Raw genomic sequence first — 17,853 nt, forward strand, 5'->3', positions numbered from 1 at the left:
ACACTGGTTCCAACTGTTCTTTTGGATATTACAATTTGGAGATTATTATTGGTGAAATATTACTTTTGTTTATTTCTCATTTCTTCTTTGTTAACTTCCTTTAATTTCAGTCTTCTGTTCAGTAACCAGTTATAATGTTTCTTGTTCTTGGACTACTTCTCATGAGCATGTTCAATCTGTTTTGAGTAACGTCTGCCAATTTGTAGATCAGTATATAACTGCAACCTCAATTTCAATCTATTATCACTGATATGTATAGAATACAGTCCTCTTCTTTTATTAATATACATATATTTTTTCATACGAGCCACAGCTTGCTCAATGGAGCTAACTGAACTTTGTCCCAATGCCTCTCATGAGAGCCAAGAACAATTAACACGTCCAATTTACACCAGAGGCATCATGGAGTTCATCTATCCATCTCTTTGGCATGTGTGGACCAATCAATTTGTTACCAATAATGCCACATTAGAAACTCAATGATAATTGTTCTTGAAGGTTTCATTCAATGTAAAAAGTATGAAAGAAGATATTTCTGGAGGTTCCTATATGCATACTGCCCAAACTGTATGTGTACATTATAATTCTGTGGCTGGCATTGAAACAGCACTCGGTTTAACTGGTTTTTCACTATCATCCAAATTTTTAGCATTAGGCATTACAATTCGTGCTAGAAATCCATGGTGTAAAACTGTGACTACCCTTGCTGGTTGCAAACCACTTCTCATAATGTGAACAATAAGGGTGTGCAAAAGAAGTAAGTTCTCCAACAAGAAAACACCATCCATTCATAACATAACAGTTGGACACCACTTGTTTCGATTATAAGATGCTCCTGCCACAGTAAAATAAATCATGTTGCATCTGGTTACATTTAAATATGGTAACAGGAAGTCAAAGTAGAATGTAAATATTTTAGGACTAAAGCTAAAAACTCAATAGTAAAGGCGGTGAACCATCGAAAGGCACACAAACATGACTGAAAACTTTGCTAGCTTTCATAAGAATCCTCTTTTCAGAGAGAGCATACATGACAGACACAAAAAATATGACTGAAAACTTTTTGCTTTCAGATGAATCTTCGTGTGTGTGTGTGTGTGTGTGTGTGTGCGCGCGCGCGTTTGTGGTGTTATACTAAAGTGCTCACATCTTTCTGTCTGTATGTCAGGAATTACAGTAGAGGTTTTGATACTATTTTCACTAATAGAAAGACTGCCTCACACAGAGCATTTGTTCTTATTACCGCTATGTCAGACAAGTCATCCAGCCATAGATACTTAGTCCTACCTGTGCAAAGCCAAAGGATTTATCAACTACTACTTAAGAAACTGAGGCTTTACAATTCTCAACAGATCAATAGACATTTATTCGCAGTTAGTAAAATGTCGTCTGCTATCAGCTAAGAACAAATTCCCGCTCTTATTTCCAAGCTAAATTATAGTTCTTGTCAACAGCTGTTTGGATCAAACAAATAAAATCAAAATTATTTTTAAATTAACTTCATCTCTTCCTTGAACGTGGTCAGGTAGTCCTACATGGAACACTGTAGCAGTCAGCTTACAGCATTTCATCGTGACGTTATTCCAGTGGTACGTGTATTCTGAGATTTTACTTGCAACTTTCAAGGTATCAAACAAAAACTTTCAATTCATGACTTGTTCTCACTGATTATATTACTTGTTTATCCACAGAACAGTGATAAGGCTATTTCTTCCATTTGGTCATGTTCAACTGTAAAACTATTTGTTCGCAAAATCCACTATTTCAGTTTTGGCCATGTGACCATTATCGAGTGATGTAGTGTGAAAATTATGCATCAATGTATGTTAAAACTTTAAAAAATATCTGACATTTCATTATCACATCCACATGTTACCTATTTAGTGTTGTGATATTTTACACAAATCATGTAAAACCATTACACATTTTCATTGTATTAATAGTAACAATGTTAAATACCCATCATACGGAAATAATGATAACATACATACATGTCAACCTCCCCATGAACCATGGACCTTGCTGTTGGTGAGGAGGCTTGCGTGCCTCAGTGATACAGATAACCGTACCGTAGGTGCAACCAGAATGGAGGGGTATCTGTTGAGAGGCCAGACAAATGTGACATTCCTGAAGAGGGGCAGCAGCCGTTTCAGTAGTTGCAGGGGCAACAGTCTGCATGATTGACTGATCTGGGCTTGTAACAATAACCAAAACGGCCTTGCTGTGCTGGTACTGCGAACGGCTGAAAGCAAGGGGAAACTACAGCCGTAATTTTTCCCGAGGACATGCAGCTTTACTGTATAATTAAATGATGATGGCGTCCTCTTGGGTAAAATATTCCGGAGGTAAAATAGTCCCCCATTCGGATCTCCGGGCGGGGACTACTCAGGAGGATGTTGTTATCAGGAGAAAGAAAACTGGCATTCTACGGATAGGAGCGTGGAATGTCAGATCCCTTGATCGGGCAGGTAGGTTAGAAAATTTAAAAATGGAAATGGATAGGTTAAAGTTAGATATAGTGGGAATTAGTGAAGTTCGGTAGCAGGAGGAACAAGACTTCTGGTCGGGTGAATACAGGGTTATAAATCCAAAATCAAATAGTGATGAAATGTATGATGAGATACAAGAAATTATTCAGACAGAGAAGGGAGACGAAAATTTAGTAGTCATGGGTGACTGGAACTTGATAGTAGGAAAAGTAAGAGAAGGAAACATAGTAGGTGAATATGGAATGGGAGGAAGGAATGAAAGAGGAAGATGTCTGGTAGAATTTTGCACAGGGCATAATGTAATCATAGTTAACACTTGGTTCAAGACTCATAAAAGGAGGTTGTATACATGGAAGAAGCCTGGTGATACTGGAAGGTCTCAGATAGGTTATATAATGGTAAGACAGAGATTCAGGAACCAGGTTTTAAAGTGTAAGACGCTTCCAGGGGCAGATGTGGACTCTGACCATAATCTATTGGTTATGAACTGTAGATTAAAATGAAGAAACTGCAAAAAGGTAGGAATTTGAGGAGATGGGACCTGGATAAACTGACAGAACCAGAGGTTGTAGAGAGCTTCAGGGAGAGCATTAGGGAACGATTGACAAGAATGGGGGAAAGAAATACAGTAGAAGAAGAATGGGTAGCTTTGCAAGATGAAATAATGAAGGTAGCAGAGGCTCAAGTAGGTAAAAAGACAAGAGCTAGTAGAAATCCTTGGGTAACAGAAGATATACTGAATTTAATTGCTGAAACGACAAAATATAAAAATGCAGTAAATGAAGATGGACCGGAAGTGCAAAATGGCTAAGCAGAGATGGCTAGAGGACAAATGTAAGGATGTAGAGGCGCATATCACTAGGGGTAAGATAGACACTGCCTACAGGAAAATTAAAGAGACCTTTGGAGAAAAGAGAACCACTTGTATGAATATCAAGAGCTCAGATGCAAACCCAGTTCTAAGCAAAGAAGGGAAAGCAGAAAGGTGGAAGGGTATAGAGGGTCTATACAAGGGCGATGTTCTTGAGGACAATATTATAGAAATGGAAGAGAATGTAGATGAAGATGAAATGGGAGATATGATACTGTGTGGAGAGTTTGACAGAGCACTGAAAGATCTAAGTCGAAACAAGGCCCCGGGAGTAGACAACATTCCATTAGAACTATTGACAGCCTTTGGAGAGCCAGGCCTAACAAAACTCGACCATCTGGTGAGCAAGAGTTATGAGACAGGCAAAACACCCTCAGGCTTCAAGACGAATATAATAATTCCAATACCAAAGAAAGCAGGTGTTGACAGATGTGAAAATTACCGAACTATCAGTTTAATAAGCCACAGCTGCAAAATATTAACATGAATTCTTTACAGACGAATGGAAAAACTGGTTGAAGCCGACCTCGGGGAAGATCAGTTTGGATTCCATAGAAATGTTGGAACACGAGGCAATACTGATCCTACGACTTATCTTAGAAAATAGATTACGGAAAGGGAAACCTACGTTTCTCGTATTTGTAGACTTAGAGAAAGCTTTTGACAATGTTGACTGGAATACTCTCTTTCAAATTCTGAAGGTGGCAGGGGTAAAATACAGGGAGTGAAAGGCTATTTACAATTTGTACAGAAACCAGGTGGCAGTTATAGGAGTCGAGGGGCATGAAAGGGAAGCAGTGGTTGGGAAGGGAGTGAGACAGGGTTGTAGCCTATCCCCGATGTTATTCAATTGGTATATTGAGCAAGCAGTAAAGGAAACAAAAGAAAAATTCGGAGTAGGAATTAAAATCCATGAAGAAGAAATAAAAACATTGAGGTTCGCCGATGACATTGTAATTCTGTCAGAGACAGCAAAGGACCTGGAAGAGCAGCTGAATGGAATGGACAGTGTCTTAAAAGGAGGATATAAGATGAACATCAACAAAAGCAAAATGAAGATAATGGACTAGTCAAATTAAATCGGGTGATGCTGAGGGAATGAGATTAGGAAATGAGACACTTAAAGTAGTAAAGGAGTTTTGCTATTTGGGGAGCAAAATAACTGATGATGGTCAAAGTAGAGAGGATATAAAATGTAGACTGGCAATGGCAAGCAAAGCGTTTCTGAAGAAGAGAAATTTGTTAACATCGAGTACAGATTTAAGTGTCAGGAAGTCGTTTCTGAAAGTATTTGTATGGAGTGTAGCCATGTATGGAAGTGAAACATGGACGAATAATAGTTTGGACAAGAAGAGAATAGAAGCTTTCGAGATATGGTGCTACAGAAGAATGCTGAAGATTAGATGGGTAGATCACATTACTAATGAGGAGGTATTGAATAGAATTGGAGAGAAGAGAAATTTGTGGCACATCTTGACTAGAAGAAGGGATCAATTGGCAGGGCATATTCTGAGGCATCAAGGGATCACCAATTTAGTTTTGGAGGGTAGTGTGGAGGGTAAAAATCGTAGAGGGAGACCAAAAGATGAATACACCAAACAGATTCAGAAGGGTGTAGGTTGCAGTAAGTACTGGGAGATGAAGAAGCTTGCACAGGATAGAGCTGCATCAAACCAGTCTCTGGACTGAAGACCCCAACAACAACAACATGTCAAATACTTTTTGAAGTTTTGATATGCACTGAAGCACAATTTTCTCAGTACTCCACTGGGTAATGGCATCATGGTCAAAACCCAATAGCGGATTTTATGAATGAACAGTTTAGCAGCCAAAGGCAACCATGATGTCATTTAAAAATTTTACAAGTTTGTGAACCACAGCCATGAAAAGCTTCTTCCATTTGAAAATATTTACAGGATTGTGAAAATGTAACAAGACAGTACCAAGCAAGCTTCTGATTTTCCCTTCCCCACAGCTTAGGCATGTCTTCAAAAAAAAAATGAAAATCATTCCATTTCACATGTAGAGTTTCTCAAACTATTCTCAAAAAGGAACCACTAATAATGCTTACAACACTACAGGTATTTTCCCAGAATTCCTCCTACGAGTTCCTACCAGGCAGCTTTTCTCTTGATTATTAAATCTGTGTGTGTGTTTTTTTTTCTATTAAGCTACTGTGGATGTTAAGAGTCTATAATAATTTCTCAGTTAGGTGAGATTACGACACATGCCCACAAGTAGAGTTATAAAACTCTATAGTAATGAGAAAATTAAATAATCATACACCTTCCAGTCTGCGGAGGTAAGTAGTAAAACAGGGCACATTACAAACAGGTGAAAAATTAGGTAAATAATCTTATCTGAAAATTGCATTTGACAAGCAATCGTCTTCACTGCTTTCGACAGCACAATTAATATTCTTTGCCTCATTGAATTTGCGCAACATGCACAGAATATCCATACCATCGCCAAGTGCTGTGTAGAGAGCATTCTGAAAATTTAAACTTAAGAACATTGAATTTTGTACTGTTCTGTGAACTTGCACTTGGTCTCAACAGACCTTTCATTTCAAATTTTGGAGTAGTATAAATCAAAATCTGTGTATTCACTTCTTGAAAGTCTGTTACGAAACAGGCAATTAATGTTTGCATGAATCAACTTCACCCACTTTTTTACCAAGACCTTCTAATTCTGTGACCTTTCTGTGTGTTTGTCAATCTGCTACTATCTTCCAATGTCACAAGAAAACATATTTTTAACATATTTTTCTGCATAAACATTTTCAACTTAACAGTCCTTTCAGTTGTCTTACCTATTATATCCAGGTTATTAAACTGGATAGAAGCAACTTGAAGTGCTTCTCCACTGCCTTCATTGGATGGACAACTGGCACTAACAAGCAGAATTTCAACAGTAATGAGTGCTTCTGCATCCAGCGGCTCCATAGTGATGGATGGTGGCCTTGCAGGTAGTGGTGGAGAAGTGATATGAGGTGGGGATGATGGCACACCATACGTAGGTGAAGCAGCTGTAAACCAGAAGAACTTGATTAATTTTTGATATGCTTTCAAGTTCTTTTCAAATATAAACCAATACAATTCATTAGATAAGACCAGATTCATTTTTTGCTCCACAGACCCAAAAATGTGATGATTCTCATGTGTGTGGAACATGCCAAAAAGTATAACATACGAAACATAAAACATTTGAATATTATACTTAGTACCCCGATCACATGTCAAGAGATTGTCAAAATATGTGAATACATTACATAAATGGGAACTGCTAATATTTAAAGAATTAATACACTGTCAGAATGAAACATTGTTAAATTTATTAAACACAAAATATCTAATCTTGACTGTTGTGATCAAGTGCTGTCAAAACTGAAGCCGAACAGAAATTTTTACTTAAGCTTGTCTAACAGTCCCTGTTAAGATATTCATCTACAGAAAATAAGGAGTTGCCTGTTGCTTATCAAAAAGTTTTTTAAACTCTGTTCAAACCATACTTCAACCATGTTTTTAAAGGTTGCTGGCAATTTATTGAAAATGTGTGTTCCTGAATATTGGACCCCTTTTTGGACAAAGGTAAGTGATTTTAGGTCTTGTTCTCAAGGGAATTCAATGTCTCAAACCATTACTATAACAGAAATTCCATACCGTGGAGGGAAAAAATAGGAAAGATAGCTACTTACCTGCAGGTGATTGATACAAGAGAGAGAATACATTTCACTATCTTGTGGTGGTGGGGGGGGTGGGGGGGGGAGGGGTGCTGCAGGCTCGCAACACATCAATCAAATATTTACTTACAATATTTTATTTTGTAAATAACAGAGTCAAGCTAATAATTCAAAAGAAGTAAACACAGAAATATCAATAATGCACCAACATATAAAAACTACCAGCAGAAAAGGAAAAATATCAGTCAATCAGCTTTTGAATTGAACTGTCAACCTTATATCCTCCTACAAAAAGGTGAGCAAAATGTGAGCTTTGGGTTGTTTATAATTAACTATTACATAGTAAAATATTGAAAAACGCACTGAGAAATGAGGATTAAGGTTGAAGAAACAAGAGTAAAACTTATTTTATACAGTATAATAAAAAACACTAAAATGAAAATAAGGAATGGGCAAAACTGAAATATTTTCAAGAAGCTGATACCAAAACATTTAAAACATTGTAGTTACATGTCTTTACAAGTCTCTGAGCAGAATAAAACTTTAACATGTTACAATCTCTCACTTAACAGTTTCAAATGCAGCACAGAATATCCTATGATGCTGTAGAAACATAATGCAGAAACATTAACCATAGGCTGCTTGATTATTTGCTTAATGAGTTCCATTTGGCAACAGACTTTTCACTGAAATGCAGTTTCATAGCATTGTCACTGGGTAATATCTATTGAATTTCTATGTTTGTTGCAAGCTCTGGAGCAGCAGCCACCACAAGTTGAACTATCTGGTACGCGTACACTACTGTGGTCACACTCTAATTCAGTTTCCATACTGCTGGAGTGGTGTGATATTACACACTGCTTGTGACAAGCACATAAATGATTTGCAATCTGGTACCAACTTGCCTATGACAGAACAACTAATCATTTTCCTGAACTTATCACATTAACTGTTTGTCAGTCTCACTTTCACACAGTATGCTCCACAAAGAAAGCCATCCTAGACTTCACAAATTTAAGCTCTAGCAGGGCTAAAGAAGAAAAATTATTCTGTTGGTATGCTACCCCGCCAAAATCTTTGATTGGTTGGATCATAAAATTCCACTTGTCAAAACTAATGTACGGCATTAACAATATCCCTCTTGTGTGGATGGAGTGTTACTTTCATGAAAGAAAGCAGTGTGTCACAATGGAAAGCTGTGTCCCAACATGAAACTAACTTCATAGCTTGGAAATATAACATGTGGAGTCCCATAAGTGTTGTTACTGGATGGATTCTTATTCTTATTCTTAAGCTACATAAATGACCTTCCCAAGTTTAAAAAATACTGCCGATACAAGCATATTAATTACTGGTCTAAAGTCAACCTCATGAAATACACCTCAGATGATAGCTGTAAAGGCCTACAACCGATGGACCATGAACAGTTGCCTTTATTTCATGAAAACTCCTATTACACAACTCTAAATGTAGATTTAGTGTTTCGTGACTGAGGGGAAACATCACGCTACAACTGAAGTGTGTAGATAGCCAAGAAAAACTGTATGTTTATTAAGCATAAAGCACAGAACACTACATGAGTTGCTTTACTTGGATCAGTCTGACAGCCTATGAGCAAGGCCTTGGGTGGCAGTATAAGTGTAGTGTGCTTGAGGATAGACAAAACCCGAAGTATATGAGGTCATCCGCAATGGTGGGCGTAGGGTGCTCACAGCTGGACTAAGTCCCTGGATCCATCACCAATACTGAGCGTAGGGTACTCAAGGATGAATCAAGTCTGTCGATGCTGCAATGAAACGCTCCTCATTGGCTCGGTGAAGTATACTCCTATCAATGGACTGCTAGGCGCAGCCAGGGTAAAGAACACAGTGTGATGTAAGCATGAAGTGTGAACGACTGATGGGTTGCTAAATGCAGTGGAGTGTGAACTTGTTTCTGAGCAGTTCAAAAGCAACCTAAATATTTGTCCGGCAGAAGGATATTAGCAGAGGCACATGACTTGTGGAAAGGAGAGAGTGCCATGATGGCTCCTGTTTGTGGTGATGCTTACACTTCTGGCACCGAGTCTGGCACCACAAGGTATCGTGCCGGCTGCTGAAGGTGTGAGTGTTCGACTGTTTTCATTTAATCTCCACAGGAAGTGTTGTTAAAGGCTGGACGCAGACACACCAAGTAGAAAAATTGGAGTTCTGCAAGCACTAGGCAGAAGCTTGTCACAATGAATGAAAGCAAAAGCAACAGATGTAGACCTTTTAGGTCACAGCCACAGATATGATTTGCTGTGCAGAACTACGAAGTACCCACCATGTGTGGTAGTTCCTGCATCGTTTAGGAAAGACATTTTGCAATAGGCCCATGATCATCTGTTGGCGGGTGATGGAGGATGTACAATGACGAACAGACAGACATGCAGCAGAAAAGTTTTGGTGGAGAACCAGAAAGCAAGCTATTGACCAGTAAATGAAAGACCATATGGGATGTGTGCAAAGAGCAGATCTGAGTTACTGACAAGTGCCATTGCAAAGATTATCAGAAGTGACATAACACTTTGAAATGCTTGGTTTATATACTCTTGGACTTTTTAACAGAACAACAGCTGGTAACAAGTATATTCTAATGATAACAAACCATTTTTCCCATTAATAGCAATGATAGCGATTCGAGACCAGTGAGCAAGCACAGTCGCAAACGCAATGGTTAATAGTTGGATACTAACATTTTATGTTCCTGATACTGTAATTACAGATCACAGTTCAAATTTTATGTCAGACCTTTTGAAGCAGTTCATCACCTGCTTTGTACCTGAAAACTTCAACCTAGTCCTTCCTTTACACAAGCGAATAGTCGTACTGAATGGATTTACCATACAATTTCACATATAATAAGCCATTACATTAGTAGTCAATTGGGATACATATTTGCAATATGTCGTCTCAGAATATCATTCAAAAATACAAAGTAGTGCAGGGCTCTCACCAAATGAGATGAATGGCACCATCTCCTTTCAAGGTTCTGAAACCTAAAAATTCAGAGCCAATGATGCATCAATGAAGAAGTTCACGATATGAATAAGAAAACTTTGGCAGAAGGTCAAACAAGTGAATACAAAAGCACACAAACGTCAAGAGAACATGGGGCAACATACAGGGAAATTATTGTATTATCAAGTAAATCAAAGAGTATTGGTAACTAACCTATACCCAACAATAGGAAGAAGGAGAAAATTTTTAAGTAAGTACAAGGGTCCACATCGTGTGACAGGGATGACATCGCCAATGAATGTGAAGATATAGTTTCCGATGAAAACATCGGTTATTCATGTAGGCCAAGTCAAACCCTTTAGTGGACCGGCACACGAATTGCCATAGATTCCTAAACCACCAGTGTTATGGAAGACAAACTCTAGGAAGGCAAAGAAGCTAGGCCTTAAAAATGTTCAGTGTTCCTATAGCATACCATATATCCATTAAGACCACATGTTAACTGTGTACATCTGTTTTTGTTTAAACCACTGGGATTTACATTGTTTTGTTTTGGGGGTTTTGCTCTTGATTAGGCTAGATAGTTTAATGAGTTCATATTGTGTAGTATACAGAAGAATTTTGTTGTGCACTGAAGCTTTTGTAAGGAGGGCGGGAAAATGACAAAAATCTCTATCACTCAGGTGGCATGCCAGGCACCCAGGAATAACACAGTAACTTGGTGCTCTTACAACTCATAGATTGGGGGAAAGGGAGTGAATTAAAGAACCTCTCTCTTGAATTTGGAGTTGCATTCTAAAGACAGTGCGACATCCTATTAAACAGTCATCGGTGGACACCTGGTGGAAGATGAGAAATGAGGTGCATTGTTTAGAAGACACTCTTGGGATTTGCAGAAAGAAGCAGAGGAGGAATATCACTGACTGCAACCATCTTATAAGAAGCCAAGGTAACAGTTGAAGCAGGTAACTGTCTGGTGTGAAGGACACTGACTTGGAAAATGAGAGGGTGGATGAACACATTTGGACACCTTCTGAAGATAGTATTTCAAACAACAGATGATGAAGATATCTGAAATTTAAATAACACACTGTGCCAGGTACAAGGAGTAAGGCGGACCGACGTACCATTCAAGTGAGAAAAATTAAGATCTTAGAAAGGTATAGAAACCAGCTAGAGATGGGTAGATAATTGAGGCCAGATTGTTACAGATTTTGACAGATTGTATCAATATGCACAATTGGAGACAGTAACATTGCAGGAATTTGTTTTCCACACCATACATGCCATTTTTGTAACTGAATTATGGCATTTAGTGGGACTAAATGATGGCAACTTTGCATTATTTTACCACACATCAGTAGTTGAAGTGGTGACAGGTTGAGTGTGTTTAGGTGTGTCAATATGTTTTCCAGCAGTAGGTTTAAACCCCTGGTATCAATGTTTTATTGTAGACCCTTACGCTGTGAAGTGAAGCATGGTACGAAAATGAGTACAAGTATTCACTAGTGAAGTACCAGAGTGGTCTGGACTGGCATGCAAGCATGTGAGGTACAGCTGTTCCTGGGGAAATCCAAAGCAATCGAGTGTTGGAGGGAAGTATTAACCCCTTACCCACGTTTCTAAAGGTTGATTGCATGTTGGACATATTCATTATACACTCCAGAGAAGCCACAGGGTACGTTTAAAATGGAGTTTAAAAAAATGGGGGGGGGGGGGGATTAATAAATGGAATGGTTTGCAATAATGCTGGATGAAATTTGCGCTTACCAGGAACAGTTATGGGTACAGCAGTAATTCAGTTACCCTTTGCTGTTATGGCCCGAGCTGTTAGAGATACTGCCAATCCAAAACCTGACCTTTTTAAATAATACCCTAAACCCGGATATCACATCCAACAGTATTACGAGAAGCAGCATAGTCAGGTTATAATCAGAAGCATTTCAGCTATGAGTGCTATAGTGGTTCTGCTTGTCATTTGTGTAATTTTCTCCATGACATTCTCAAAAACATAACAAAAAGCACCTTTGACAAATTTTCCAATATTATTATTATTATTTCTTTCCTTTCTCAGACCTTAGGTCTGGTTCGAAATGAAAGTGACGCGGACCTTGATCAAGCGTGACTTCCTTTTAACTGTACGGTATATGTTACATTGCGTTTAGGAACTTTCGGGTAATTGAACATGTATCAATAATTACGGATTTCTGTAATTGTATATATATGTTTGGATGTAGCTGTATTGCGTTGATGTACTGGTGGATATTGTGTGGTATGACTCCTGTAGTCAAACAGCATAGTGAACGCATTATTGTGGCCAAGATAGACACAAAGCCCATGCCTACTACAGTAGTACAAGTTTATATGCCAACTAGCTCTGCAGATGATGAAGAAATTGATGAAATGTATGACGAGATAAAAGAAATTATTCAGGTAGTGAAGGGAGACGAAAATTTAATAGTCGTGGGTGACTGGAATTCGTCAGTAGGAAAACGGAGAGAAGGAACATAGTAGGTGAATATGGATTGGGGGGAAGAAATGAAAGAGGAAGCCGCCTTGTAGAATTTTGCACAGAGCATAACTTAATCATAGCTAACACTTGGTTCAAGAATCATAAAAGAAGGTTGTATACCTGGAAGAATCCTGGAGATACTAATAGGTATCAGATAGATTCTATAATGGTAAGACAGAGATTTAGGAACCAGATTTTAAATTGTAAGACATTTACAGGGGCAGATGTGGATTCTGACCACAATCTATTGGTTATGAACTGCAGATTGAAACTGAAGAAACTGCAAAAAGGTGGGAATTTAAGGAGATGGGCCTGGATAAACTGAAAGAACCAGAGGTTGTAGAGAGTTTCAGGGAGAGCATAAGGGAACAATTGACAGGAATGGCGGAAAGAAATACAGTAGAAGAAGAATGGGTAGCTCTGAGGGATGAAGTAATAAAGGCAGCAGAGGATCAAGTAGGTAAAAAGACGAGGGCTAATAGAAATCCTTGGGTAACAGAAGAAATATTGAATTTAATTGATGAAAGGAGAAAATATAAAAATGCAGTAAATGAAGCAGGCAAAAGGGAATACAAACGTCTCAAAAATGAGATCGACAGAAAGTGCAAAATGGCTAAGCAGGGATGGCTAGAGGACAAATCTAAGCACTTGTCTCACTAGGGGTAAGATAGATACTGCCTACAGGAAAATTAAAGAGACCTTTGGAGAGAAGAGAACCACTTGTATGAATATCAAGAGCTCAGATGGCAACCCAGTTCTAAGCAAAGAAGGGAAGGCAGAAAGGTGGAAGGAGTATATAGAGGGTTTATACAAGGGCGATGTACTTGAGGACAATATTATGGAAATGGAAGAGGATGTAGATGAAGATGAAATGGGAGATAAGATACTGCGTGAAGAGTTTGACAGAGCACTGAAAGACCTGAGTCGAAACAAGGCCCCGGGAGTGGACAACATTCCATTAGAACTACTGATGGCCTTGGGAGAGCCAGTCATGACAAAACTCTACCATCTGGTGAGCAATATGTATGAGACAGGCGAAATACCCACAGACTTCAAGAAGAATATAATAATTCCAATACCAAAGAAAGCAGGTGTTGACAGATGTGAAAATTACCGAACTATCAGTTTAATAAGTCACAGCTGCAAAACACTAACGCGAATTCTTTACAGACGAATGGAAAAACTGGTAGAAGCGGACCTCGGGGAAGATTAGTTTGGATTCCGTAGAAATGTTGGAACACATGAGGCAATACTAACCTTACGACTTATCTTAGAAGAAAGATTAAGAAAAGGCAAACCTACGTTTCTAGCATTTGTAGACTTAGAGAAAGCTTTTGACAACGTTAACTGGAATACTCTCTTCCAAATTCTGAAGGTGGCAGGGGTCAAATACAGGGAGCGAAATGCTATTTACAATTTGTACAGAAACCAGATGGCAGTTATAAGAGTCGAGGGGCATGAAAGGGAAGCAGTGGTTGGGAAAGGAGTGAGACAGGGTTGTAGCCTCTCCCCGATGTTATTCAATCTGTATATTGAGCAAGCAGTAAAGGAAACAAAAGAAAAATTCGGAGTAGGTATTAAAATTCATGGAGAAGAAGTAAAAACTTTGAGGTTCGCCGATGACATTGTAATTCTGTCAGAGACAGCAAAGGACTTGGAAGAGCAGTTGAACGGAATGGACAGTGTCTTGAAAGGAGGATATAAGATGAACATCAACAAAAGCAAAACAAGGATAATGGAATGTAGTCAAATTAAATTGGGTGATGCTGAGGGGATTAGATTAGGAAATGAGAAACTTAAAGTAGTAAAGGAGTTTTGCTATTTAGGGAGCAAAATAACTCATGATGGTCGAAGTAGAGAGGATATAAAATGTAGACTGGCAATGGCAAGGAAATAGTTTCTGAAGAAGAGAAATTTGTTAACATCGAGTATAGATTTAAGTGTCAGGAAGTCATTTCTGAAAGTATTTGTATGGAGTGTAGCCATGTATGGAAGTGAAACATGGACGATAACCAGTTTGGACAAGAAGAGAATAGAAGCTTTCGAAATGTGGTGCTACAGAAGAATGCTGAAGATAAGGTGGGTAGATCACGTAACTAATGAGGAGGTATTGAATACGATTGGGGAGAAGAGAAGTTTGTGGCACAACTTGACTAGAAGAAGGAATCCGTTGGTAGGACATGTTTTGAGGCATCAAGGGATCACAAATTTAGCATTGGAGGGCAGCGTGGAGGGTAAAAGTCATAGAGGGAGACCAAGAGATCAATGCACTAAGCAGATTCAGAAGGATGTAGGTTGTAGTAGGTACTGGGAGATGAAGAAGCTTGCACAGGACAGAGTAGCATGGAGAGCTGCATCAAACCAGTCTCAGGACTGAAGACCACAACAACAACAACAACAACAACAACAACTCCTGTAGTTGATAATATAATTGGTATGATGTCAACTTTATCCTGATGCCACATGTCTTTGACTTCCTCAGCCAGTTGGATGTATTTTTCAATTTTTTCTCCTGTTTTCTTTTGTATATTTGTTGTATTGGGTATGGATATTTCGATTAGTTGTGTTAATTTCTTCTTTTTATTGGTGAGTATGATGTCAGGTTTGTTATGTGGCGTTGTTTTATCTGTTATAATGGTTCCGTTCCAGTATAATTTGTATTCATCATTCTCCTGTACATTTTGTGGTGCATACTTGTATGTAGGAACATGTTGTTTTATAAGTTTATGTTGTAAGGCAAGCTGTTGATGAATTATTTTTGCAACATTGTCATGTCTTCTTGGGTATTCTGTATTTGCTAGTATTGTACATCCGCTTGTGATGTGATCTACTGTTTCTATTTGTTGTTTACAAAGTCTGCATTTATCTGTTGTGGTATTGGGATCTTTAATAATATGCTTGCTGTAATACCTGGTGTTTATTGTTTGATCCTGTATTGCAATCATGAATCCTTCCGTCTCACTGTATATATTGCCTTTTCTTAGCCATGTGTTGGGTGCATCTTGATCGATGTGTGGCTGTGTTAGATGATACGGGTGCTTGCCATGTAGTGTTTTCTTTTACCAACTTACTTTCTTCGTATCTGTTGATGTTATGTGATCTAAAGGGTTGTAGAAGTGGTTATGAAATTGCAGTGGTGTAGCAGATGTATTTATATGAGTGATTGCTTTGTGTATTTTGCTGATTTCTGCTCGTTCTATAAAGAATTTTCTTAAATTGTCTACCTGTCCATAATGTAGGTTTTTTATGTCGATAAATCCCCTTCCTCCTTCCTTTCTGCTTAATGTGAATCTTTCTGTTGCTGAATGTATGTGATGTATTCTATATTTGTGGCATTGTGATCGTGTAAGTGTATTGAGTGCTTCTAGGTCTGTGTTACTCCATTTCACTACTCCAAGTGAGTAGGTCAATATTGGTATGGCATAAGTATTTATAGCTTTTGTCTTGTTTCTTGCTGTCAATTCTGTTTTCAGTATTTTTGTTAGTCTTTGTCTATATTTTTCTTTTAGTTCTTCTTTAATCTTTGTATTATCTATTCCTATTTTTTGTCTGTACCCTAGATATTTATAGACATCTGTTTTTTCCATTGCTTCTATGCAGTCGCTGTGGTTAACCAATATGTAATCTTCTTGTTTAGTGTGTTTTCCCTTGACTATGCTATTTTTCTTACATTTGTCTGTTCCAAACGCCATACTTATATCATTGCTGAATACTTCTGTTATCTTTAGTAATTGGTTGAGTTGTTGATTTGTTGCTGCCAGTAGTTTTAGATCATCCATGTATAGCAAATGTGTGATTTTGTGTGGGTATGTTCCAGTAATATTGTATCCATAATTTGTATTATTTAGCATGTTGGATAGTGGGTTCAGAGCAAGGCAGAACCAGAAAGGACTTAATGAGTCTCCTTGGTATATTCCACGCTTAATCTGTATTGGCTGTGATGTGATATTATCTGAATTTGTTTGGATATTAAGTGTGGTTTTCCAGTTTTTCATTACTATGTTTAGGAACTGTATCAATTTAGGATCTACTTTGTATATTTCCAATATTTGTAGTAACCATGAGTGGGGTACACTATCAAAAGCTTTTTGGTAATCAATGTATGCGTAGTGTAGCGACCTTTGTTTAGTTTTAGCTTGATATGTCACCTCTGCATCTATTATCAGTTGCTCTTTACATCCTCGTGCTCCTTTGCAGCAGCTTTTCTGTTCTTCATTTATAATTTTGTTCTGTGTTGTATGTGTCATTAATTTCTGTGTAATGACTGAAGTTAATATTTTGTAGATTGTTGGTAGGCATGTTATGGGGCGATATTTAGCTGGGTTTGCTGTGTCTGCTTGATCTTTAGGTTTCAGATAAGTTATTCCATGTGTAAGTGTATCAGGGAATATGTATGGGTCTGCAATGTAACTGTTAAATAATTTAGTTAGATGTGAATGTGTTGAGGTGAACTTCTTTAGCCAGAAATTTGCTATTTTATCATTTCCAGGGGCTTTCCAATTGTGCGTAGAATTAATTGCTCGGGTGACTTCATGTTGCAAAATTATCACTTCAGGCATTTGTGGTATCATCTTGTATGTATCTGTTTCTGCTTGTATCCACCGTGCATGCCTGTTATGTTGTACCGGGTTTGACCATATGCTGCTCCAGAAGTGTTCCATGTCTCTTATGTTTGGTGGATTGTCTATTTTTATGTGTGTGTTATCTATTGTTTGGTAAAATTTCTTTTGGTTTGTGTTGAATGTTTGGTTTTGTTTCCTTCTATTTTCACTTTTTTTGTATCTTCTAAGTCGTTTCGCCAAAGCTTGTAATTTTTGCTTCTTTTCATCTAATTGCTCTATTGCTTCTTGTTGTGAGATTTTACCTAACCTTTTTCGTTTTTTGTCTGATATTTCATTTCTTATAAATTGTGTTAACTGTCCGATGTCTTTTCTCAGTTTTTCTATTCTGATCTGTAGCCTGTGTTGCCATGCTGGTTTTGTGGGTTTCTTCTGTGTGTTGGTTGGTTCTGATATCTGCCTAGTGTGTATATTTAGTGTAGTGAGTGCTCCTACATAAACCAGTAGTTGTAACTCTTCCATAGTTGTGTATTCATTTATTTTGTTGTGTATGATTGTGTTGATAGTTTTTATTGTTGTTTCGACTTGTGGGCTATTTGGTGGTCTATGCAAGAATGGTCTAATGTCTGTATTTGTGTCTTTGTATTCTATATATGTCAACTGAAATTTTTCTTCTATATCTAACATGTGTGTCACTTCGTGTTCTATTTGTGCTTGTGCTGGTGGCTGTCTTAAAATTTCATTTTCCTCTGATTGTTT

General features: G+C 38.0%; 1 protein-coding gene across 1 annotated transcript in view; it reads right to left on the bottom strand.

The window, feature by feature from the left end:
- LOC126251307 (intermembrane lipid transfer protein VPS13D) overlaps positions 1–17,853 on the bottom strand; it is a 520,493-nt gene that overhangs the window by 386,793 nt on the left and 115,847 nt on the right. The window contains 1 exon segment of the mRNA XM_049951633.1: positions 6,173–6,388. Coding sequence (XP_049807590.1) covers positions 6,173–6,388 — 216 coding nt within the window.

Source organism: Schistocerca nitens, chromosome 4 (genome assembly GCF_023898315.1).
Source record: "Schistocerca nitens isolate TAMUIC-IGC-003100 chromosome 4, iqSchNite1.1, whole genome shotgun sequence".
In the NCBI taxonomy this organism is placed as follows: Eukaryota; Metazoa; Arthropoda; class Insecta; order Orthoptera; family Acrididae; genus Schistocerca; species Schistocerca nitens.